The following is a 26025-nucleotide window of genomic DNA, read 5'->3' as shown; positions in this document are numbered from 1 at the left end:
AGAATTAGTTGGGGAAGGAGGGAAAGTTAAATCACACTAATTATAGCCATGATGGCTTCAGTGCAGTGCCATTTGAAAGCACAGATATTTTCTACACCTAATGCAAGAAACATTAAAAGACATTGCTTCTTGGGTAAGTAGGGTGGTACGAGAGCAGAGTTTCAGTTTTGGGAGTAGTAGAGTAGTTCACTCTACTGGCAGCATTCCAGACCACAGCCATGAAGGATGATTTGACAGCAAAAGAATTCCTGCTTTTATTTCATATCTTGTAGAGAGGACAGACAGGCCAGTCACTGGGGAAGGGGGAACAGGGGAGCTCTGGGACAGGAGAGGGATGGCACCACTGCTGTGAGGTGTCATGGACACAAAGGCAAGAATCTGGACAGTTCCTCTGCAGGTCCTACACTGCAAACCTGGTTGAAGCTGCAGCAGCCCATTTCTTCTCCTGCCTTTCTAACTTCTTTTGGACTTTAAGGGACTTTGGGATTTGAATCACTTTCTTTGTGCACTTCTGTACTGCCTGCTGTGGTACAGACCTCACCTTTGTCATGGTTTCTCCAGTGCAAATGACAGGAGCCGTGCACAGACCTGAGTGACCCAGCACTCGTTTGGCTTCCCTGGGTGCTTGTCACTCAGAAGAGAGCCCCAGCTTGGAAAGTCAAAGTCACTGACACAGCTGAGAAAGGTCAGAAGAGCTCCTAACCCATTTAGTCCATGAATCCCTATTTCTTCTGCTGGATGCTGCAGAAAAAAATAATCCGCCAAGGTTCAAATACCGTGGGTTCCTTTTAAATTAACTAAATGTGGCTGACTGAAGTAACCACCCCCAAACACCTGAAGAGATAAACGGCTTCTCTGATGGCTCTGACAGGAAGCATTTCCACCCTTGCATGTGCTGGGGATGTACATAACATAAGAAACCTTACTAAGAGGAAAAGCACGAGCTTGGGAAAACACAGCAACAAGTCAACAACACCTTTACATGAGTAATAAGTCAAATATTTACTCCCACAACACTTCAGGCAAGAATCCTGTGCCTCAGCTTTCACACAAGCATGGACAGCCTGTGCAGAAACATCTCGTACTTTTGTGGCTAGAAAAATCACCGGGTCCAGGGCTGTGCTTGGGAAGTTTATTTCCAGCCCTTGGAGGAATTTGCTCTTCCTTCACATGATTTGCACATTCCATGCTGTCCTCACACCAAGGCCAGGCCAGGAATTCCACCACGCCAAGTCGGGTGTGATGTCCCCTGCTCTGGAGGAGCTGGTGGGGGATCCCTGCAGGATGTCACACTGGATAGTTGATGGCAAAACTGAGTCCCTGGAACCTTTGCCTTGCTGTTCATTAGCTGGCAAACCACTGCCAGGATTTGCACTTTCAGGGTCCCCTTTTCAGGGCTGTCAGTGTGGATGTGTTACACCTGAGTCTTGCAGCGCTGCAAACCACCAGTGTTCAAACAGCCAAAACATCAGTGAGTTTTAAATAGAATGACTCTAAATATTTCCTGTGTAACAACCTTGAAAATACAGGCTGGATTTTCCTTCACTGCCCAAAGAGATGGTGGGAGAGAGCCCCTTGTCTCAGACCTGCCTGTGGCCAGGAGCCCCAGGGCTGCAGGACGGTGAGAGGGAGGGAAGGGGGGCTTTTAAAGAAAAGCCATGTGCTGTGGAGCTGCAAGGCTGCCAGAGTGAGGGGATAATGGTATCTCTCCTCTGCCTTTCAGAAGATTTCTTCAGAAACCAGTGTATTTTGTTCCTTTTATGTCTGGATCAGGGCAGGAGGAAAGAAGTGTCCAAGGCCAGGTTGGACGGGGCTTGGAGCCACCTGGGATAGTGGAAGTTGTCCCTGCCATGACAGGGGGTGGAACAGGATGAGCTTTGAGGTCCCTTCCAACCCAAACCACTCTGTGATTCTGTGATTCTGTGATTCTAAATGATATTTGACCTCCCATATCCTCAGCCACCTACAGCCCTGATGCTGCCTGGGACTGATGCCAGGCTCTGCACATCCCTGCAGCCACCACCCACCCAGGACGTGGGGTAGGCACTGTCCCCCCATGCCCGGGGAGCACCTGGGCACAAAAAAGGCAGTTCCAGGAGGTTTGGAAGGTGTTTCCTGCAGCCAGCAAGGAGTATTCTCTACACTGCCAGCAGAAGGCAACTTAAGGAACATGCCTCACAGTTTCGAGGAGATCTTGGATGTTTCAGACCGGTGTTTTCTTTCCCAGTCTTTCATTTTACATTATTTTTCGTTATTTTCACATTGTTCCACAACATGTCAAAACATCAGACAGATTCATTACAACACAAACAGGAGACACTTTGATGTAGGAAAAAAAGATGTTTTAATGGGTGCTAAGTAGCAACTGCCCTTGGGGGTTTAAAAATAAAAATAGAAGCAGCACAAAATAATATTTTAACCCCTGTATCCCGGGATCACCATAATATAGAATGCAGCACTGCACACAGAACAGTGCAGGCAATTTTCTTTTTGCACTCATTCTGAAAACAGAATTCTGAATTCTCATAGATTTTTGGTGAGTTTTCTACCACTTCTTTGGAGAAGAGAAAGTTATAAAGAAAAAAACAAACTTTGCCAGGAGTATTTTCAAAAGGGCTCATGAAGGGCTCCTGATTTTGTCACAGGACACCTCTCCAGAGAATATGCAAAGGCAGCTCCCAATCTTCCTGATGTGTCACCTGCCTCCACCAATGCCAAACAGAGCTGGTCAGAACATGGTGGTTTGGGTGTTTTTGTGGAAAATGGTACAAAATGCAGAAGCCTATACCCCCAGGTGTTCTGCTCTTTACCAGAAAAACTCAGGCATTCTTTTACTGAGGAATACAACTGCATTTCAGTAAATTTTTCAATAAACTCATTTTTCAGTGAAGCAGTTTCCTCTCCAGAGCCCAAAGCCAGCTGAGATGCTCCAGAGCATTTGATATGTGACCTGTGGGATCTCAGGTGTTCTGAGCAGATGGAGCAGCTCAGAGAGGTCCCTCTTGTATTCCTGGGTTCTCCTGAGGGTCTTTTCTCCTTCATGATTCTGTCCTTGCCCTTGGCACAAGCCTCCTTCCAATGCCAAGATATTCCCAGTGACACAGGGAGGACAGGGAACCTCCCTCCTTAGGCTCACAAGTCTGTGAGATTTACAGAAGGAACGAGTAAAGTAAATTGCCTTTATTTTGTTGCTGTTTCTCTTCACTTTCCCATCACACCCATCAGCCTCTGCTATTTAGCCTGAGCTCTGGAGAGCCGAGCTGTGCCCTGTCTGTGCACAATGACAAAGAACAGCCCCTTCTGCCTCACACGGGGCTCCCCAGCACCCCAGATGACACTGCCCAGGATTGCTTTGCTCAGGAAGGGATACACCCACCTATTCCCATTGCTTTTAACCACACCAGCTTTTCATTCAGCCCCAGTTTAGTTTTAAAGGTCAATGCTCCCTTGCTCACCTGGCCACAGCCTGGTCTAGGTTGGGGTAAGCAGCGTGAGTTTCTTCAGCTGCTCATGAGGGCAGGGTTGCAGCTCTCAGATATCGGACTTCAAGAACAGCTTTGGAGCCCAGAAACATCCTTATTTTTTCTGAACAGCAGCCTGTGTATTGAATCACTCAGTACAGACCCAGCTACTCTCGTGCCCTGGGATGAGGAGAGCTCTGCACAGGCGGCTCACAGTGACCCTGTAATGTGCAAAGGGCTTCAGACTCAGCAGCACCCTGGACCCTTTGGGTACCAGCACAGCCTCCTCCAGCAGGGCCTATCAGACCCTGAGCAGGGGAGATGAGCCTGTAGCTGGAGATGGCACAGTGTGAGACAAGCACAATCAGCCAGGTTCCTTCCACCTCCTAACATCAGTTTGTCACCCACAGAGCCAACCTCTGCCCCTCAGTCCTGGTGTGGCTCTCTAGTTTGTACAGTGTAAAGAAAGCCAGTCCAATGGGATGTACCCCTTCTCCCATGGGTTGCTGTCTCCTCAAAAGCAGCTGTCTGTCCACAGCTCCCTGTGGGGGCTGGCATGCCCATGGTGACAGAGAGATGCTCTTGGATCCAAGGACATACTGTCCTATTCCAGTGTCACAGGGCTTCCTGTTCACTCTCCAAAAATTGTGAGACAGCAGTACTGCTTGTGCTGTTGGGAAATGTCCTAACTTGCTTCATAACTCGGAGAAGCTCAGGCAGACCACCCTGAAGGAGCCAGCTCTCTCTAGCGACTCCTCTCCATCCCTCTGCAGGCAGAGCCTGGGCTGTGATCAAATGTTAATGCTGAAATGCTGTTTGCAGGGAGGGGACAGAGCCTGGCACTGAGGTTTATTCTGTGCAAACCACTGCATAGTGACTGATCAGAAACCTCTGTCTTTCCTTCCTGCCAGAGACCTGAGCATGAACAACATCAGCCAGCTGCAGCCCAGCGCGCTCCGACACCTGCGCTTCCTGGAGGAGCTGTGAGTACGGGACGGCTGAGGGGCAGGGAATGGCTGGGGGACTGGGGGACGCTGCAGAGGGTCCTGCAGCACTGGTCACAGCCCCCAGTGCTATTACTGCAGCTGCAGGCTGAGATGGGAGCAGACTGCATGCCAGGACAGGGTTTCTTTGCTGCTCCAGCTTTGGGGTTTCGCTGAGGTCGTCACCTTCAGGCTGAGATGATGCATGTGCCAAAAGCCAAAATAAAAGAGCACCTAATCTCCTGTTCAAAAATCAACACTGTGCCCTGGAGCAGAGCCAGCAGAGAGCTTCATTCACCCTTCTGCAGACAGGGTCCCCCTCACAGCCTCCTGCAGCCCAGAGACACGTTAACCCCTGGGTGCTTTGCGGTTCAGATGGAACCGGCCCTGGAAAACTGAAGTCCAAAAAGTTTTCACAAGAGGCTGAGGTGTCCCACCATGCACCAGTGTGCACTGAGGTCTGAGCAGACAGACACAGCAGCAATCCCAGTCCTGGGGATCAGCATGTGGCTGTGTGTCAGTGAAGGAGTGGCCCCACTTCTGAAAGTGTGAAAATTAACCAGCGGCACAAGAAACCACTGGAATCCTTTGTGAGCCCCAAAAACGGGAGCCCAGGGGGCAGAATGTTGAGGTTGACCATTTCTGCATGAGTAAATTGCACCTGTATGGTCTTACTCCACTTGACCATGAGAAATACCTCCAGGTGTTATTCTCATGCTGTTGGTACTCTCAACACAACAGCTTCTGTTGGAAAACACAGTTTCTTCAAAACACTGTTATTGCATTGCATGAAATACCAATATTAATGCTGCATTTGATGTGTGTTGTAAACTCACTGCGTGTATAACAGTTACTGCAACTTAATCTGCCTAAATGAAACACTTTCACTTCTCTGAATCAGATCCTGCCCCCACTGCAAGGCACAACACTGGCATTTCAAAAATGGTATTTTCCAAAATGCCAGAATTACAGACATCACCCTCACACCCTGTGAGGGTGCTGAGGCCCTGGCACAGGGTGCCCAGAGAAGCTGGGGCTGCCCCTGGATCCCTGGAAGTGTCCAAGGCCAGGTTGGACAGGGCTTGGAGCAACCTGGGACAGTGGAAGGTGTCCCTGCCCATGGCAGGGGGCTGGGATGGGGTGGGCTTTAAGGTCCCTGCAAATCATTGCATGATTCTATGGTTTTATATTATAGGGTTTTGACTTCAAATGATGTTGCAACTGATCATCATCTGTCTGCATGTTAAATTCATTAGAGTTTAAGGACCCCAGCCACCCAAGCCCCCCTCCCCAGCAGGCATTTACAGGCTGAGAGGGAGGCAGTTTTGATCCTGTTTTGGCTTTGGAGACAAAGCTGCCCACAGAAGGTGGGTTCTTCACCACTTTACATCCATCTTGCAGCCTTTCTCTTTTCATTTTGTCAACATCCATGTCGAAGTGTGGACCCCCACCACCTTCACTGGGGGTACTGAGGCTTTTCTCACACACAGACCAGACTCTGCTGTGTACAATTAGCAGCTGTCTCGCTGCAAGCAACCGTGTCCTGGTTACATCATGTACAAACAGAGCAGCCCCAACCAGCAATGAATAAATATTCATAGGTTCCAAAAGAGCCAGCTTCCCACAGCCAAAAATAATTATGAATGAAACAGGAGAAGGGGAAAAATTTAAAGAGGAAAATCTGAAAAAATAACTGGAAGTTGTTAGATAACATTTTACTAGAGGTTCAAAGTGCCACATATCCTCCTTTGGAAAGGACTAACATCACACTGAGGGGAAGAAATGCAAACTGCAGCACCATGTATCTATGCACAGCAAAGTGCCAGTGTGAATTTGATAGCAGTAAGGCAGTAATCCTATCTACGGAAATCAAGTAATTTATATGAAATCAAGCAAGGAAGGATTTTATGTTATGGGGAATTAAAATTGATTCTTTCAACAACAACAGCTAGACAGGGACAGTTTGTACAGCGTTCATAGGGCTGGCACTGACCAGTAATGCAACTTGCCTGACATTTCCCCTGCTCTTTTCATTTCTATCTTTACCGAATTTTCATCCCACAACATTACATCAGGACCATGACATTCAGGCTGGGATCACCCTCTGTGCCAGGACACGCATGAGAATCAAGCAAACAAATCCTGCTTGTTTAGACATCCTCAAGGGAAGTTTGTTCAGGTTTCACAGCTCAGATCTCTGCTGATTTCATCTACCTGGGACCCATTCCCAATGTCTGCCAGGGTGACACGTAGCACATGAGACCAAGCCCTTTGTCTTCATCCCCATGGCAGAACTGCCTGTGCTGGGACATGCCAAGTGAGTGAAGAGCAGAAACCCCTGCTGAGCAGTAAGGGACAATCCAGATATCCCAGATCCAGGTATCCCAGTGTTAGTGTCTCCTGGGGAGGAGGAAGACCTGCCTGTCTGCCCTCTTGCCTGTCCCCCTCCAGGCAGGGAAGTACTGACAGTGAAGAGGACTCTGCTGCAGCTCATCCTTGCTGCAAGTGTCTGTCTTTTGTTAGATGGAAACCTTCAGGAGGTTTCTCATCCCCAGGGATTTTGGGTGGCATTATGGCCCCAGTCTGCCTTCCACACAGTGTCACAAAGTCACAGAATGTCCTGAATTAAAAGGGACCCACAAGGGTCATCGGGTCCAACTTCCAGCCCTGCACAGCACCATCCCCAAGAGTCACATCTTGGTCCCAAGGGTGTTGTCCAAGCACTTTTTGAACTCTGTCAGGCTTGGGGCTGTGACCAATTCCCTCCCCTGACACAACATCAGGCCAATCCCTTGGGTTCTGTCACTGGTCACAGACAGATCAGTGCCTGCCACTTGTCTTCCTCTCCAGGGGCTGAACAGAACAAGCGCCCTCAGCTGCTCCTCACACAGCTCCCTCTCAAGGCCCTTCACCATCTTCATTGCCCTCCTTTGGATGCTGATAGTTTAATATCTATACTCTAATGTTCCCTATTACATGCTTGATAAGCCAAGTGAGTAACAGGCTGGAGCAACTGAAGACAAAATTGACAAAATTCAGTTCAAGGTGAACCAAAACTGATGTTCTGGGACTTTGGTCAATCCCAAAAGTTTCTTTTAACCTGAGAGGGAAAAAATTGTTTCATCCTCAGGTTACTTCTTAACATTTACCCTTTTACTTTGGGTAAAGCCCTAAAAGCAAATGGTATTTCAGATTATATTTGCTTTATTGCCAAGGTGCCTTAGGTGCTTGAACCTTATGAAAAGAATCAGAGGTTCCTCAGCAAAAAAATTGCCAATTTCAAAGCAGATTTTCAAATCTCCTTTTCAAGATCCTATGAAAACTCTTACATTTTAAGGATATTTTAACCTTGAACTAATGCTCAGAAACATCCCAGGAACTCTTGACACCCCTGGTCCTTGATCCATAACCCTTCCTTCTTCAACAGTCAGAGAAAGCCCAGGTTCCTCTGGCTCCTCCTCGCGCTTCTCCCCCGCTGCTCTCGCCCGTGATTCTCTGATTCTGTCTTCTCTCTCATCAGATTTAGCCCCAGTAGCCCAGGCTCCCGTGGAGGAGAGCTGGTGTTTTCACAATTCCTCCTCTTTCTGTTCCTCTATTTTAGCATCATCTCAGGCTCCTCATGAAAGTGAAGTTACACAGAAGTCAGAGATCAGCTGGACTCAGGGCTTAGCTTGTGCGTGGAGCTGGGATTCAGCCGAGGAAAAGGAATAATGGGAAGGGGGAAGACAGCTCTCAAAATGGGTGGATGAAGCACACATTTCCCATGGACAACAAGGACAAATGTGCCTGGTTTCACTGCTGTGGAGCCCTGCAAATCCAGGTTGCTGGGTCCACTTGAGCCCTGAGTACCTCAGTCCTCTGCACACACCCACACCGGGTAGAGGCCTGTGAGTGAAAAACAAGAGCAGGGTGGCACAGGAGGGTCCTGAGGACAGCAGAACAATTACCCAAGCCACCCCAGCACCCAGCCAGGCTGTGTCCCACAGGGAATTTCCGCACTGGCTCATCTCTGCTCTGGACACCAAACGTGTCCCCCGGGGCATCCGAGGGGGTGCTGTGGTTAGGGCACAGATGAGGGTACAGGGGCTGCTCCTGCTCACTCCCTGTGTGGTCTGGGTCAAGTTATTTCCCTGCCAGTGCCTGTCCAGCAATGAGAGCGGGCCCTCAGGTGTGCCCTGTTAGTCGTTTGTTTTTACAGTGAGCTGCTCAGGAAGGTGTTGTGAGTGCAGTTAGTTCTCATGCTCAGGGGATGCCCAGAGACCAGATTCTTCACACTCAGCTGCCTTTGAAGAGGCAGTGGGAGAGGGGCCCTCAGTGGCCATGCACCAGTCTGTGCCCCCTCTGGCCCCCTCCACCTCCAGAGACAGGAGAGGCTGCATGAGCAGGCACGGTCCCAGCCCAGGCACTCACCAGGCTTTCCCTCCAAAGAAATCCTGCAGAGAGAGAGGTGTTCAGAGCTGGGCCTCACACAGGCAGGGAGCAACCCAGAGTTAAGTATGTCTCCTCTTTGTTTCTTTCCTTTTTTTCCTTCTTCTTTTCTTTCTCTCTTTTTGGCAGCAGGAAGATTGTTTAAAGTTGCTAATAAATTCCAGTTAATGAAGCCTGAAAAGCCAGAGTTGGGAGCCAAGAGAAACAAGAGCAATCAGTACAGAAGGAATAGAAAGAGATCTTGAAAGCCAGCCTGGGAATAATAACATGTTGAAATGTGTTCGCCGGCAAGGGCTTTGTTACCGCGCTTTGAATCCAAGCACGAGCGCTCGGTGCCAAGAGGAGAAACTGCAGCCAAAGGCAGGTGTTCATTGCCATTCACCTCTTGCTTCGGGGCACAGCGGCAAGATCAGACCCCTTCCCAGCCACTGGCTCTTTCACCTGCCTCTTCTCGGGCCCCACGGGCAGAGGGACTCACCGTCACGGGGAGTGCCGTCGAGGCGGCGCAGCAGGCTCAGGACCACACGCTCAGGACCCGCCGTGGCCCTCTCTGCCAGGCTGGGGGACCAAGAAAGAGCACAAAAGCAAAATGAAACAAAATGCAGGCATGTATGCTGGGAATGTGAATGCAGCAGCCCTGTTCTTCTCCCTTGCACCTGTGAGGGAACCCTCTTCTCACTCGTGTTCCCATGCGAGTCCAGAGACCAGTGGAGCCACCACAGCTCACGGGGCACCAGCGCTGTTCCTGGGTGCCCTTGCCTGCTCTTAGAGCACCCCCACCCCCCGCATCAGCTCCCAGGCATCTGGAACATCCCCCTCTGGGGGGTAGTCCAGCACAGGGTCTCTCTCTAAGGCACTGCCACTCTGGTAGGAGGCAGCACTGCAGTGTTGCTGGCTGTGGGGCACAACTCCTTCGGGAGTGACAGCTCTTCCGTGGAAGGGGTGCTGGCATTTCTGGGCAGTGGTCATGTGTGCTGGCACCGTGGTGAGAAGCTGTTTCTGGAGCAGTGCAATAACGTGTCTGGAGTAGGGGACTTCTGAGACAGCAGCTTTGGTGGGTTTCCATGGCACAGCAGGCTGGAGAGGTCTCTTATAAGGACATAAATGCTTGTAGGGCCATGACCTTGCTTTGCCATGCTGGGGTTTGGAAGCAGAATCACTGCTCCCTCGGTAGTCACCTTGCCTGGCACAGCCCTCTCTTTCCAGGTGGCCACAGCTAAAGAGCCGCAGCTCTGAATTCTTGGCCTCTGTGGTTCCCCCAGGATTCTGCACAGCTCCTGTGCAGAGAAGGCACCAGGGTACAACTCGTTGGCAACAAGGAGACTAGCTCTGGTTCATCCAGGACTTTCTGCCCCCCTGGCTGGCACCAGTCCTTGGCAGAGGATGGTGCTGCTCATCAATTCAGCGGGTGAGCAAAAGCACAGAGAGAGTCAAAGGATAATTCCTCTGATGAAGCTGTCCGAAGGCCATCCCTGTGCCTGGCGTGAGGACTGTCCTCAGCGCTGGCTAAGGTGCAGGTGAGAACAGGAGAGAAGGGCTTCTAACGGGTTGTCTATCATGAGCACTGACCAATGAGGCCAAGTTATTGCAGCTGCCCAAATCAAATTGAAAATGTTTTGAAAATTTAGAGACTTCCATTCTATTTCTACTCCATTTAGACCAGGGAGAGTGTTCAGCAACTGAAAAAGCCTTGCTAGTTGGGATAGCTGGCCCAAATTTTCCTGAAAACAGCTTTCCGTATGACTAACTGTGTTCTGGGGTACCCTGAGTGGAGCACCAAAAGTAGAGTCAAAAGTCAAAACTGCTCTGAAGATTTGGAGGGAACAAACTGAAAACCTTTGCAGTTTCTGATATAAAGAGATGGAGTGAAGGTGTTCAGTGTCCTGTTCATTAAGGAGCTGTGTCTTACTAATATTTCTTGGCAAATGAACCCAAACTGGCTTGCATATGAACATTCATGTGGGTTGAAAACTGGCTTGAGGACCATAAACAAAAGAACAAATGCGATCAATCTATCGAGTTGGAACAGGCATTCAAGGGGGGTACAGCGAGCAGAGCTAGAAACAGGCACAGTCTTCTCCTCAGGGATGGAGTGAGACAGCAAAGACCACATTAGAGGCATCTTCAGGAGATACCAGACTAGGACCAGCTGCAGATTCCTGTGTGAGAAGGAAGAGTCCAGGCCTGGCCCTTTTCTCAAATGTACCATGTTTTCACTTGTTGACTTAATTGGCTTCATTCCTGTTTTGCACCAGCACAAGAACAAACTCAGGCATGACACGGGGCCTGTGGTCCCCTGTGTGCCCAGGGGAAGGCCCAGGCTTGGCGTGATGACACTGTTTAGGCAAGAGCATGGAGTGTCTGGGCACTCTGCCTCGAGAGTGTGAGCGCTTGAGAAACCAGCCGGAGCAGCAGATCAAAGGGGCGGCCGACACGCTCAATAAAAGTCTGGCAAGGGGAAAATTTCACTGGGATATGGACACACATGTTTGTCCTGTCCTGCCAATGGGCAACGTTCCTGCCTCCTAATGTGAGTGATAAGAGCATCACCGAGCTGCCTGAGCACCTGACATGAGCGATCTTGCCCAGCACAGCCTTTGGGCGTGCCATGGAAGTTGTAGCATGACCAAGAAGCCCAAGATACAGGAGGGTTGAGCCTGTGGTAACTGAACAGCAGCAACCATAAGGTGGTAAACCATGAGTTTGTTCCAACTTGGAGTGTATTGGGAATGCAGATCAAAGCCTGGAGGAATGTTCCCAGAAATCACGGGAGTGGTGGAAGGGGAGAGGGGGTGGCAGAATCTAAAATCCACCATGAGCTTTCTGAAGCAAGCCAGCCATACCCAGCTGCCACCCTTCCCCTCTACCTGCCCCTTCTCTCCTTCTTCTGTCAGTCACTTTAAATCCAGAGCTTTCTCTTTCTCCCAACCCTATGGCACAGTGTAAACTTCAGCACAGCAGGACACACCACTGAATCAAGTCTGTCCTAAAAAGAGCCCTGAGCAGGCCTAGAGCTGAGCTCATGTGCTGTGGACCAGAAATTCAGCCCTGCAAGAACAGCTCCTCTTCCCTGTGCTTAGGGCAAAGGCAGTGCCTCTCTGTCCTTCTTGGTGGGGTTATTGGCTCAAGTCTCCTCCACAGAAGGAGTAAATCAAGAGCTGTCTCAGGGGATGTGGCACTGACAGCCTCACTTCAAATGTTATTGTTCCATTTTAAATAGCAAGGAAGGAACCATTTCACTGCATTTCCTGTGGGATCTGAATTCTGCAGATGTATTCAATGGGTGCCTGTCTGCCAAGCAGGGGAATTGCTGAAGAGTTTGAGTGAGAGGGACAGAAGGAACCAAGCACTTGGAAGACTGCCAGGTGACCATGGACAGAGGAAGGGTCACACACAGGAAGAATTTTATGTCTTGGGTCTCTTACATGAACTGGCACAGGAGTTACTGGTGTGAAAGCAAAGGATGGGCAGGAAGATGCTCCAAGAACTGGAGCCCTTCTGCTCTGGAGAAGCTGGGCATGTTCAGCCTGGAGAAGGCTCCAGGGAGACTTTAGAGCCCCTCTCAGTGCCTATAGGGGCTCCAAGGGAGATGGAGAGGGACTTGGGACAAGGTCCTGGAAGGACAGGACACAGGGAATGACTTCCCACTGCCAGAGGGCAGGGTTAGACTGGATATTGGGAAGGAATTCCACACTGTGAGGGTGGGGAGGCCCTGGCACAGGGTGCCCAGAGAAGCTGTGGCTGCCCCTAGATCCCTGGAAGTGTCCAAGGCCAGGCTGGATGGGGCTTGGAGCAGCCTGGGACAGTGGAAGGTGTCCCTGCCCATGGCAGGGGGTGGAATGGGATGAGTTTTAAGGTCCCTTCCCGCTTAAACTCTTCCGTGGTTCTATGACACCTTTCCAGAGGCCACCCTTCCTGCTCGACAGGACACCCCAAAAGACTCACCCATTCCTGATCTGCTCTCGGGCAGATGGGACAGCTGTGCTCCTTTGCCTGGAGCACTTGGCTACCACTCCCAGCATCATGCAGCACCTGTCCTGGGAGGTCCAGCAAACCTCCAGACCCCACACCTCCAGGCCCTGTGTGCATGTCCCAGCCACACACCCCTCTAGGAAAGTGAAAACTCAGCCTGTGTGCACAAACAGACGTGTCCCACCTCCCAGTCCCTGCACAGAAGTGAGCAGAGCCCATCTTGGACCCCAATGACACTGTCAATTGCCCTGGGAGGTGACTTCAGAGAAGTGGCTGCGTTTGGTGGCTCCCTTTGTGCCTGCTCCTGGCTTGGCATGGACCTCTAACCTTGGGGAGAGGAGCTGGGCTGCCCCGGTGGCAGGGAGGAGGTAAAAGTGTGGAGAGAAGGGCCAGAGGCCAGAGGTGAGCCAGGGACAAGGCACAGTCTCAGGGCAGCATGGCCGAGGGCAGGCACAGCAGCAGCAGTGAGGCGTGGTGCCTTCTCTGGGGCTGGGGGATGCTTGGCACCTCTAAATTCACCCGAGCCAGGACCCAGTGAAACCAGGGCATCCACCACAGAGTGATTTTCCCCCTTATGTTCTGTGTTACCCGCGGTGCTGAGATGCCACAAGCTGGCTCTGCATGTGTCCCACCCGCACCTGGAGCTCCCCGCCACCCTGTTCTGAGGCCAGCAGCCCCAGCCTGGGCTCCGTTTAAGCTTCACATTCCTCTCCTGCTGATCCTGGAGGTCCCAGATCCGTTTAGGGACCTGGCAAACACTCAAACACACCCAGGAAGGTGAACAGAGAGGCGCGGAGCTGCCAGGAAAGAAGCCGAGAGGCACATTTAGCCGGGAGTACGTGTAAGCTGCTGGCAGTGGAGGCTGGGGCAGCCCGGAGCTCCGGGGAGGTGAGGACAGACACAGCCAGGCAGGACGGATGCAGGGAGAGGGCTGAGGATGCCGTGCAGGAACACCTCCCCTCCAGGCAAGCACTCCAGCCTCCCGGACAACACTCCCTCCCATGTGGAAATCGGCAATCAAAAGGAGCAATTACCCCAAATCACAGCCCCCAAGTGACAAATAGCCCAGCCTGCCAGGCAGCTCATGAGCTGCGAGAGGCAGGTTACAACCTGCTCACACACATTAAAGAGACGACCCTGTGCTGTTTATGCTGTCAGAGGCCTAATTACGGGAGCAATTTTCTCCAGATTCCCGAGGGGAGAGACAGAGCGGGAGAGCGCTCGGGCACCCACCCACGGCTGCTGTGGCTCCGTCAGCGCGGTCCCTTCCGTGAGCTCTGCAGAGCCCTGGCTCCCAAGGGCTCCGCTTCCACCGGGGCTGCGCTGCTCAGCCTCCAGCCCTGCCTCCTTCCCGGGGAAAATGCCTCAAAAGGAACAAGCGTTGTCAGAAGTTTAATGAATGCCTTTGCCAGCGTCTGTGCCCAACCTCTTTGGACTTTCTGTGAGAGTGAGGATGAGCCTGGTCACAGATGATGTTCACTATCTCTGTTTTGGAGATGCAATATTCCAGTCCAAGTCAAGTAGACAAGTTTCTTGCCCAAATTCAGTAGCAGTTTAGGGTCTCAATCAGGCTGCTGAACCTGTCTTTATGATTTCTGGCTGATGGGTGATGAGAGTTGGTCCATGTCTGTCCTCATGGGTGAAACAGGAGGAGAAGGAGAAAATTCATCTCTCCTCTAGGTCAAGCCTAGACTCAGGAGTTCTGAACTTCACTCCTGGCTCCACCACATGCCCTGATGATAACAGTGATGCAGTTTCTAATGTCAGGGAAAAATGCAAATACCTTTTAATGCCCCAGCCTGCTCTGGGCCTGGTTAAAATTTGAGTTCTAAGATCAGGTGATGCTGTACAATGGCAGGAAAGGAAACAGCAAATCCCCTGGATTTCCTTTAATAAATTCTTTCAGTAAGACCTGAATGTTGTCCCCTGCTCTTTGCTCTATGTCCCAGATATGTCTCATTTTCCACTGTGATGCTGCTCCTCACTTCGTCTTCTTCTCCCATCCCTTCACCCTCATTCATCAGCCACGATTTGGGGACAGTCCTCCCAGAGCCATGCAGGGGCAGAGACAGCTCTCTCCTGCTCCACTCCCGCTGCCAGGGCCTCAATAGGGCAGGGTCTGCAGGCTGGTCACTGCCTGTGCTGTAATTCCTGTGGAGTGGGGACCTCTGTGTCCATCCAGGAAATGGCTTTGAGCCACGAGTGTCTCTGGATGCTGAAAATGTTGGATTCAGGTCTGGCAGGAGTTGTGATTTTCTTTGCCTGTTCTGAGGGCTGTGCGAGAGGATGATGTGCAGAAGCTGCCCAAGCTCAGGACTGTGGCTCAGCTTTCAGGTGCTGCAGCCTCCTCTCCAGGGGACAGTGGCAGGATGCATGAGTTGTTAAGCCTCTGCAGACAAGGGACTGTCATCACAAAGATGTTGACACATGACTGGCTCCTCTTCTCACTGCAGACGCCTCTCTGGAAACCAGATCTCCAGGATCCCAGGGGAAGCTTTCTCTGGCCTCTACAGCCTGAAGATTCTGTAAGTAACTTGCTCCTCCCCGCAGAACAATCCCTGTCCCTGCCTCTCCCCAGCCTCTGGCACTGGCCATGAGCAGGGACCTGCAGCCATCCTGGGGGGATTCAAAGCTACGAGGAGGTGTGGGGTCAGATGTTAAACCCACGCTGGCAAACCTGCCCCATGGTGACTGGGGAGCTGTATCCCACCCCACAGACTGTGAGCAGGTACCCCCCAGGACACGGTGTGGCAACGTGCCCCAGAAGAATCTGCAGAGGTTCACATTTTGCATAAAACTCAACAAACTCCCTCAAGTGGTGTCCCCCAGATGCGGTGTCCACATCCCAAACTGCTTCGCTGCTGTGTTGGGGCTGGGTTGGAGCAACTCAAAGGTCCAGGTACTGCATTCTGGCAGGTGCTGGGGAAAGGGCTGTGCTCTGCCCAGCTCAGCTTGTCCTCACCACAAACCTCTTCACGGCCCACGAGGCCTGTGCAAGGCTCAGGAGTGACCTGGGAAGGGCAGGATCCTTGGACAGTGTGACCTCAGGGGCGATGGAGGCAGCTGGATCCAGGAGCACTGCAGCCATCAGGCCATGCCTAGAACCTGCTAACCCTGCTTAACAGAGGTCATTGCAGGCAGCCCACCCACCCCTGCTGTCCAGCGGGGAAGGTCTAAGTGACAAAGTTCCTCTGGAAACTTTGGAAACCATGCTCAGCTGAGCTGGCTCTACTGTGGCACCTGCAGTCACACCTTCCTATGGGCCGCATGGAGCCACACTGCTTTTTGTATCCATGTGACAGTCCACAGGCTCTGTGCAGGGTTTTGAGGTGGGAGTCCCTTTCTCCCTAAGGAACCATCTTAAAAATCTTCTGCAATAAACATTTTATCCCCAAGGGGATGTTTTGAACTCAGCCACAATGTGAAATTGTTGTAGCTGGTCCAGTTTATGCAGGGCGAGCAGGTACAAACCTGCTCCCAGGATTAGAGAGTATAAGGCTGTTTACTACGTCTTCTGAAGATGTAAAGTATGAATCCTGCCCTAAATCTCAGGGCTTAGAGATTTATCCATCCCCTGCATTAGGCAACAAATCAAAGGAACTGAGGAAAAACCGCAGCTCTCCCACCCAATTTCAACAAGAGGAGCCTTCTACTCTGGGGACACGGGAGCTTTTAAAGGTGCTTTTGATCAATTCTATTTGTGTCAGGCCCAGGTAAGGACTAATGCAGCGTTACCGGGGCGATGCCTCCCTTCCGGAGCCCGCAGCTCCCGGCAGCTGCAGCGGGAAGGGGAGGGTGGGAGCCCAGGACACGGGCTCACTGACAGCCAGCCCCAGGCAGCAACAGCAGGGACATGCTCCCCACTGACCCCAGGGTCAGGAGAGGCTTGAAGGATCAGGGCGTTTCCATCTGGGAAATGGTTGCATCAGGAGGCTTGCTCCAGGCTGTCCTGTGAGAGCCGGAGTTGGTGTCCTCACGCTGCAGGATGAGCTGCTTTGCTCTCAGCCGGGCTGTGCCCGGTGACATCGGGTGGCATGTTGGCTGTCATGTCCCTCTGGCTGCAGCCCTGCCTGAAACTAAAGCACATGCCTGCTTAGGGACATGGCTTAATGGTGGAGCTGGCAGTGTTAGGTTAATGATGGGACTCAATGATCTCAGAGGGCTTTTCCAATCTTAATGATCTGGTTGTTCTCTGGCACTTACCCTGACCCCCCCAGCCTTTCTCGTGGGGGTATGCCGAGCACTAGCCCAGCCACGAGGTCAGGGGAGGACAGGGGATGCTTACAGGGACCGGCCCATCCAGGCCCTGCCATAGACCTCTTATTTAACAAAGTTCCTGCTTCCTGAAAGCAAGGGCACTACCAGACCCCCTGTCACTGGGAGCATTTCCCTTTCCAAAGACCCCAATAGTTTTCCTGGCCTGGCCGCAGGGCTGTGTTGTGCTGCTGTGTGCTCTCACTATAGGACATGCTCTGATTCCTTTTTGTAGTGTTTCTGTGGGCTCCCCTGGAGTGAGGTGTTTGGGGGAGTGCAGTGGCAGATCCCTGCACCCTGCAGGAAAAGCAGCCATTCACCCCCACCTATTCCTCTGCCACTGGGAGGGTGAGGGCAGCAGTGAGGGACATGGTGGAGATAGACCGGTCCTGGGAATTGCTGGAACAGGTCTAGAAAATTTGCCAGGACAGATCGTAGGAGCACTGAGCTTAATCACATCGGAAGGGCTCTTGGCAAGGGGCGGACTCTCACTCATTTCTCTCCTAAGACTGAGGAAAACCACAAGGTACTGAAGAAGGCAGGTGAAGGCCACCATGTGTTTCCTTCAGGTTGTGATTAAGGTTCCTCAGGTCACCACAGCAGTGACCTGGTTGGGGCTGGTGGCTCTGCAACAGCTCAGCAGGATCTGCTCCATCTCTCCAGGAATCAGAGGGAACAAGTGTATTCCCTCAGAGTCTGGTTGTGGCCAGGGGTGCAGAGCAGAGCCTGGAGGAGACCATGGGGCTGGCTCACCCTGCTCCTTGTGCCCTGGGAGTGACCAAAAACCCTCCCCCTCTTCCCAAGCCACAACTCAGTCCCCTCTTCCCTTTGCTGCACCTCTCCGTACCCCATCCAAGCCTGCTGAGTGCCAGAACCCACTGCTGAGCTGGCTCCACCAAGGTCTCCCTGTATCCTGGGGCTCTGAGACTGAGAAGATAAATTTCAACCCGAAAGACTGGGAGGAATTCAGGGCTACTGGGGAAGTGCAGTGATTTATAGGATGCTGTTGTTATGGACACTGGGGGTACTGCAGAGACAAGGGTGCACAGAAGCGTGCTGGGTAACTGGGGAGCACCAGACTGGCCCCAGTTATGTCCATGTCCTGTGGGCTGCTGTGCAACTGCACTGGAGGAGGACAGCATTTCATGGGACATGAGGTGCTCACTGCACTGCTCCCCATCCTGACCAAAGCCTTGCTCCCTCAGGGCCGCTGTAACCATTCCTGCAGTCACGTGCTTTTCTTTGCACTTTAATCTCCACCAAAACAACACAGATAGCAGAGAGGGTATCTGGAGAGGGGAATCTGAAGACCCCATGAGACAGGAAACATCAGAGAGATGCTGAGATGTCAGGTGTTAAAAGACAGGAGCATAGAGGAAAGTCCTGTCTCCTCACTTTAGGCAGAGGCAAAGCACTGAGTTTATATTTAACCATTCTGGCTCTGCTGAAAATCAAGACAGAAGAAGACTCAGAGAGGCCAAACCACCCTTCAGCCTTTCCACTGAACTTCCCTGGCCAGTGAAGGGCTGCTGCTAGGCTGGGACCCACCTGCACTGAGACACCAACTGTGAGGCCTCTGCTCCTCTTGATGCTGGGCAAGCTTTGGCCAGGCCACACCGTCCCACCTGGGACCTGCCCTGCAGGACACCGGCCAGCAGCACGGCAACCAGATGACAACAGGCAGAAGGGTGAGGAAATGGCAAATCCTTACCTGTGGGGAACCTCAGATAGAGGTTCCAGGGGTGCTAGAAGAGAGTGTGGCTGATGTGGCTCCCCCGCCCATGTCCTCCTCCTGCAGCTCCTGTGCACGGCTGCTCCCTGGGCAGCACAAGGGGGGCCCCAGGGGTCCCGCTGCTCACAAGGGGCACTCCAAGCCTCTGGCACGCTGACAATCACAGATGCCTGCCCCCTCAGCTCCTCTGGAGTACCCCACTCACACCACCCTGCCGCTCTCATTTCCCTCTTGCCCTCCCTGGGGGATCTTCTCCCCTCCCGCTCGCCGTGGTCACGGGTCGAGGGCAGGGCCCACCGAGCACCAGGAGCTGCCTCGCTGCTGCACCCAGAGCCCATTGCCATGGGGGACACGCTGCAAGGCTGCTGGGAGCCCTCGGACATGAGTGTCGCCCACGCAGGACACGCGGCTGCTGTGAGTGTGCCCCGGCAGGTCCATAGTCCTGGGCCGTGCTGCTCCTTCCATGCTGTGCAAGGGGCCTGGCAGCCCCAGGGAGGGATCCCGGGGCTGTTCTCTGCAGCCCTCTGGGATGGGAAACCTCGCCCAGGTGGGCAACTGTCCCACAAGGACCAGCACAACCTCTGGGGCTCCTGGTCCTGCACATGGATTTGTTTCTGCAGCCAAGGTGTGCTGGGGAGATAAAACACTGGCTCCTGCAGCCCAGTGAGAATGATCAGGGCTCTGGTGGTGAATCAAATGAACATTGAGTCATCTGAGGTCCCTTAACCTGGAGAGGGGAGTGAGGATGGACACAAACCTTCAGGGAAGGCTGCTGCTGCAGTAAGTAAGGAAATACATATTGTCCATATATGAAGACAAGGAATAGCAAGTTTTGGAGTAGATGGCGACAGGGACATTGAGGACACACTGTGTTTATAGATGTCACAGGCTCGCTGAGGCTTGACAGGCGACAGACACGGCTGTAGTTGGGAATGGCTGCCCCGAACATGAGCAGCTGAAACCTGTGGGCAGCCAGGAGCTGACCCACAGCAGGATCCGAGATCTTACCCCTGGTGACAGGGGTGTCCCCTGGGGAGACAGGCTGGTGTCTGAGGATGGAAACAATTTACATTTAGTTTAATTTTAGTGTGCTGGAGCCCTAGGGCTAATTGCAATCATGTGCAGGTCCACAAGTAAACTCTCACATGCTTCTTGGGCTGTCAAGGGGCCTGGTGCTTTCCCAGTCTTTCCAGAGAATTAGTTTGTTTAAAAAAGGATGGGAAACACCCTGGGAATTCCTCCACAAACCCGCCTGTGCAGATGGTCCTCTCCCTGCCCTCAGAGTGAATCCCAGAACTGGAACCTGGACCAGATTCTTGGCTCTGCCTCCTGTGGCTGCTTCACTGCACAAAAACCACCTGGAAAGTGGCCATGAAGATAGGCCTGTGCAGAAACCATGCAGGGGTACACCCAGGCAAGCAGGTGTGTGGAGACTTGGAAGAGAGCAGGGAAGAGCCAAGCTGCCCCACTACAACAGAACATCGTGCCACAGGGGAATAGGCTGAGACCTTCCTGCGTGGAGCCTGCAGCCAGCCAAGGGCAAGGCAAGATGTGGCCCCCTCAGCCCCCTCAGACAAGTGCAGGCTGACAGGGGTGGATGCTCAGCTGCTGCTCAGAGCTTTTCTCCACTGGCAGGTCCATCCCTTTTCAGAGAGACCCTGGCAGTGCACCTCTCCTGGGGGCTCTGCTCTGTAGGTGCACCCACATCCTCTCCACAGAGGCTGATGCTCCTCAGTACAAGCTTCATTGCCAGGATCTTTGGAAGCCACTCCACAGGCTCTTTTGTCCCCTCTGCAAGCTCCTTCCCTTGCAAAATTAGCTCCTTGGCCCATGCTCTCCCAACCTTGGAGCTTTCCAGGGTGGCAGAATATGCTGCTTAATCAGAGTATCTGGAAAACTGGAAACTTTTCCATCCTTCCAGACCTCCTCATGAGCTGCCTGGAAGCCTCTCACCTCCAAGTGTCCTGGCTGGAGCTCCATCAGCCAGGAAGCATCCATCCCAGCTGGCCATGGGGTTGATTGTGCAGCCACAGCTCCCCAGGACATCCCACCCTTGCACAGGTGTCCTTCACCAAACGCTGCCCTGCACAACCAGGATTGCCCCCGCTCTGACTCCTGGCTGAACATGCTGCAGCAACAGCAGTGCTTACTAGCCAAGAAGGAATCCCACACCAAACTCCACAGGGAAAGATTCCAAGTGCAACCACAACCTCAGCCCAGAACGTGGAGGGCAAAATTCCTGGGTGCATCCTCTTGGCTGCAGACCCCACACCCGCAGCAGGCCCACCCTGCCCCTCCATTCCTCAGCAAGCCCCAACCAGCCTGTGTGAGAATGCAGACCCCGTGCTGCCCAGCCTGCCTGCACTGCCCGGGCTGTGAGCACTGCCCAGCACTGCCCACCACTGCCCAGGGTGTGAGCACTGCCCAGCACTGCCCTGCACTGCCCGGGCTGTGAGCACTGCCCTGCACTGCCCACCACTGCCCAGCACTGCCCACCACTGCCCACCACTGCCCAGGGTGTGAGCACTGCCCAGCACTGCCCACCACTGCCCACCACTGCCCAGGGTGTGAGCACTGCCCAGCACTGCCCAGCACTGCCCGGGCTGTAAGCACTGCCCAGCACTGCCCAGCACTTCCCAGCACTGCCCAGCACTGCCCAGCACTGCCCAGCACTGCCCTGCACTGCCCAGCACTGCCCAGCACTGCCCGGGCTGTGAGCACTGCCCAGCACTGCCCTGCACTGCCCAGGGTGTGAGCACTGCCCAGCACTGCCCAGCACTGCCCTGCACTGCCCAGCACTGCCCAGCACTGCCCAGGCTGTGAGCACTGCCCAGCACTGCCCAGCACTGCCCTGCACTGCCCTGCACAGCCCGGGCTGTGAGCACTGCCCAGCACTGCCCATCCTGCCCAGCTCAAGTGTGTTGGCTCAGCACTGCCTGAACCCTCTCCCACCACACACTGCCCCGGCACTGCCCATGGTTCATCTCCACCAGCAGGTAGGCTGGACAGAGCCTGGCAAGAGTGGCCTTGTTCAGCACATGCCACATCCCCTGGATGGGCCCTACCCAGGGGCCACCTCACCAGTCCCTCCTCTTCTCCTCCTATACAGTGACCGCAGCAGCTGCTGGGGTCCAGGACAGGTGCTGACTCACCTGGTGTGTGAACACACATCAAAAACATCACCAAAAAAGCCACATTGCCCCAGGATGGCAGGCATGGAGGTGGCTTGGGACACTTCAAATCCCTAGACAAACCCTACCTCCTGGACAGCCCTGAGCCTGTGCAGAACAGAAATGGCTTTGAGACAAAGGGAATGGTGTGGCACATCCAAGAGACGCTCCCATTGGGAGGGAAGAGGAACGTGCAGAGGTTGGAATGTCTTTAATCCCCATGCATGGGCTCCAGGCACAGCTGCCTCCAGCAATAACAGCCCTTTGACTGTGCTGGCTGAGTCACTTCAGCCTCCCAGGATGGGGACATTTTATCATGCACAGGCCTGTACCTCTGAGGGCTGGATGTCTGCTGAGACTCTCTTGTGCAAGGATCCTGGTGTGATGGGACCTGATCCCAACATTTTTCTGGTCGTTCAGGCGTGGTCCCTGCCAACAAACAATCCTCCTACTTCTAAAAATGAAACCCGACCTCTGAGGAGCTGTGATTTACTCTGGTTCCAGTCAGACTGCTGTGGGTAGCAGGTGGTGTGTCCATGTCTGCCAGCGTCTGCAAGCCCTGGCATCACCTGAACAGTGCCAAGCGAGGTGACAGTGCTCCATCCACACTTGGGTTTGAGTCCTTGCTGGTCTGAACAGTCTTTGCTTGTCATGTTCATCAGCTTGTCCAGAAGTTGGCTCATCAACCAGCAAGGTCATACAATCGCAAAATGGTTTGGATTTGAAACAAGATTAAGGACCATCCCATTCCACCCCTGCCACAGGCAGGGACACCTTCCACTATCCCAGGTTGCTCCAAGCCCTGAACCTGGCCTTGGACACTTCCGGGGATCCAGGGGCAGACACAGCTTCTCTGGGCAACCTGTGCCAGGGCCTCCCCACCCTGAGTAAGTCCTAAGAGAATTAGACTCAGCAACTGAGAAACCACATCAGCTAGAGTGGGATTGCTCCATGGGCACAAGAATTTAAGCCCTGACTAAGTTGTCTCCAAGCTTCTGTGAAGCAGCACCTTGCTGTAGGAAAGACAATGAAATCCAGGGATTTTGTTTGAAGGAGCTGATGGAGAGGCAGGAATAGACAGATGCTGACAGACAAAGGCCAGTGTGATCTGGCATCTCAGCATTGCTGTGATCTTGTAGACTGAGGTCCAGCTTCACAGACCATCTGTGCCTCAGTCAGTCACCCTGCAGCAGACCTGGGATCCACACAGATCCCTGCACCATCATCCATGCTCACACCCTGGAAAGCAGCTTCCTGTCCTGGGGAAGCATGAATGTAGGGACAGGACAGTGTCTGTCCGAGGCTTTTAGGACCATGAAGTCAGGAGATGGCAGGTGACTGGTTTGTGGAGTTGTTCCCTCTTTTCAATGCTGTTGACATAAATTGTGCAGTGACCTCTTAAAGCAGAATGTGTCAGCCATCCTTGGAGATGGCCTGGAGCCCAGGGCTCCTGCTGCAGGTGCTCTCCTCAGTGAGCTACAGCATTGTCCTCCCCCAAAGGCCAAAATGCCACAGCTTAGACAGAGAGGGACGCAGTAGCCCTGTCCCAGCTCTGCAGATGCCTTGCTGTCCTCTGAACCTTTGCGCCATCCTCCCATTAGAGCACTGCCCCAGCACCCCGGTGTGGAGCAGCCCCAGGAACCAGGTGCCACAGCGAGGAGATGTGATCCTGCAGGCATGTCAGGGTGTCCCTGGCATCATCCCCCAGGCTTTGGTACAATTATTTGAGCTCTTCCCAAAATCATGGTGTATGTTGTTTATGAAAAAAACCCAATATTATGCGAGGGTGGTTTAACACAATGTGTAAGGACTGACCACAGTCAGCAGGGCCTGATGGGGGCTGTCCTTGATACCAGACTGTAAGAAGAGTCATCCTGGGACACCCAGTGATAAATGCAGCATGTCTCTTCCTGCTCAAACCTGAGGTCTCTGTAAGCAAAGCTGGAGGTTTCTTGAGCTGGAGGCTGAATGAAGAACTTCTTGTTTAATACCAGGGTGGCCCTGTCCATATTATCAAACTCTGTTTGGAACTGGTTTTTGGCTTCTCTGTGTCATGCTCTGATGAAGAGTTATTGCATTCATTATGTGCAATGTGAAGGAGCACTGGTTCTTGTCCCAGTCCCAGCATCTGAAAACTTCTCTAACTGCCCTGCTGCTGTGAAAAACAGCATTGTCCACTACTCCAGTGGTTTTTGAGGTCTCTGAAGCATCTTCTTTAAATATTGTTTGTCTGCACCAAAATGGCTTCATTTTGGAACCAGTCCATGCTGATGGTGGTCTGGAAAGTCTCTCAGTCTGTTTCACTGGTTGGAGAAGGGACTTGTAATAAATGGAAGGCAGCAGGATCCAGCAGAAGTGTGACAATGGGCTTTGCTCTAGCACTGACTTCAGATACTTCCTATGATCCACACTAAACACCAGGTTCAGACTTCAGAGAGACAGGGAGATTCAATGTGTGTCCCACCAAAACTCCAAAAGCACTTTCCAAAGCCCCACTCAGTATCACTCTATGTTCAGCTCTGCATGCTCTTGATTTTTAACAGACATGAATTGTTGTTCCACTTCACTGGGCTGCAGGAGCCAGTGTTTTATCTCCCCAGCACACCTTGGCTGCAGAAACAAATCCATGTGCAGGACCAGGAGCCCCAGAGGTTGTGCTGGTCCTTGTGGGACAGTTGCCCACCTGGGCGAGGTTTCCCATCCCAGAGGGCTGCAGAGAACAGCCCCGGGATCCCTCCCTGGGGCTGCCAGGCCCCTTGCACAGCATGGAAGGAGCAGCACGGCCCAGGACTATGGACCTGCCGGGGCACACTCACAGCAGCCGCGTGTCCTGCGTGGGCGACACTCATGTCCGAGGGCTCCCAGCAGCCTTGCAGCGTGTCCCCCATGGCAATGGGCTCTGGGTGCAGCAGCGAGGCAGCTCCTGGTGCTCGGTGGGCCCTGCCCTCGACCCGTGACCACGGCGAGCGGGAGGGGAGAAGATCCCCCAGGGAGGGCAAGAGGGAAATGAGAGCGGCAGGGTGGTGTGAGTGGGGTACTCCAGAGGAGCTGAGGGGGCAGGCATCTGTGATTGTCAGCGTGCCAGAGGCTTGGAGTGCCCCTTGTGAGCAGCGGGACCCCTGGGGCCCCCCTTGTGCTGCCCAGGGAGCAGCCGTGCACAGGAGCTGCAGGAGGAGGACATGGGCGGGGGAGCCACATCAGCCACACTCTCTTCTAGCACCCCTGGAACCTCTATCTGAGGTTCCCCACAGGTGAGGATTTGCCATTTCCTCACCCTTCTGCCTGTTGTCATCTGGTTGCCGTGCTGCTGGCCGGTGTCCTGCAGGGCAGGTCCCAGGTGGGACGGTGTGGCCTGGCCAAAGCTTGCCCAGCATCAAGAGGAGCAGAGGCCTCACAGTTGGTGTCCTGCTCCTCACACCCCCTGTAGTCACCCCCCCAGGGTCCCTGCACTCTCCCAAGAGCACTTCTGTCCTGTCCTGGCTCTCCTGTGATTCCCACTAGCCCAGGCAGAGCTGTAAGCCAATGCCCAGCTGTATCTGTGCTGTGTCCCTCAGCTTCTCTGTAGAATTCTGAATTTCCCAACTGCTCTTCCACACCAGCCTCTCTCCACACCCTCCTCATATGTGCAAGCTGTTGGCAGAAATGCCAGGTGAGATGCCATAGGCCCTTAATCATGTTCTTCATTTGGAAGGGAACCATTTATTAAACATGGCCTCTCTGCTGCCCTTTTGTTCCAAACACATCTTCTCTCCTGCACTGTATGTCAAAATTTAACATTTTACTAAAGGAAAGCTTAAGTCATGGTAGCTGGTGTCTATTCTTTCTTCTCCATTCTTATGGTCTTTTACCCTGTATAGAAAAAAAAATTTGGCACAACACATTTTTCACTAGCTACTGCTGAGAGTTCCTTGTTTCCCTGCTCTTTCTTCTGTGTTCATACAAATAACTTACTGGTAAGTCCCCATTTTTTTCCAGAAGTCAAAGAGCTGTGTGGCCATTAGGTTTCCTTTTTTAAAGGTTGTCTC

General features: G+C 52.9%; 1 protein-coding gene across 1 annotated transcript in view; it reads left to right on the top strand.

The window, feature by feature from the left end:
• Window positions 1-26025, top strand: part of LGR6 (leucine rich repeat containing G protein-coupled receptor 6) — a gene marked incomplete at both ends in the record, with an annotated part of 149761 nt that overhangs the window by 50896 nt on the left and 72840 nt on the right. Inside the window, 2 exons of the mRNA XM_082296250.1 lie at window positions 4373-4444; window positions 15298-15369. Coding sequence (XP_082152376.1) covers window positions 4373-4444; window positions 15298-15369 — 144 coding nt within the window. The remainder of the gene's footprint in view (window positions 1-4372; window positions 4445-15297; window positions 15370-26025) is intronic.

Source organism: Coloeus monedula, assembly GCF_965178545.1.
Source record: "Coloeus monedula genome assembly, chromosome: 23".
In the NCBI taxonomy this organism is placed as follows: domain Eukaryota; kingdom Metazoa; phylum Chordata; class Aves; order Passeriformes; family Corvidae; genus Coloeus; species Coloeus monedula.
The sequence above is the reverse complement of the archived record's forward strand: the minus strand, read 5'-3'. Positions and strand labels throughout refer to the sequence as shown.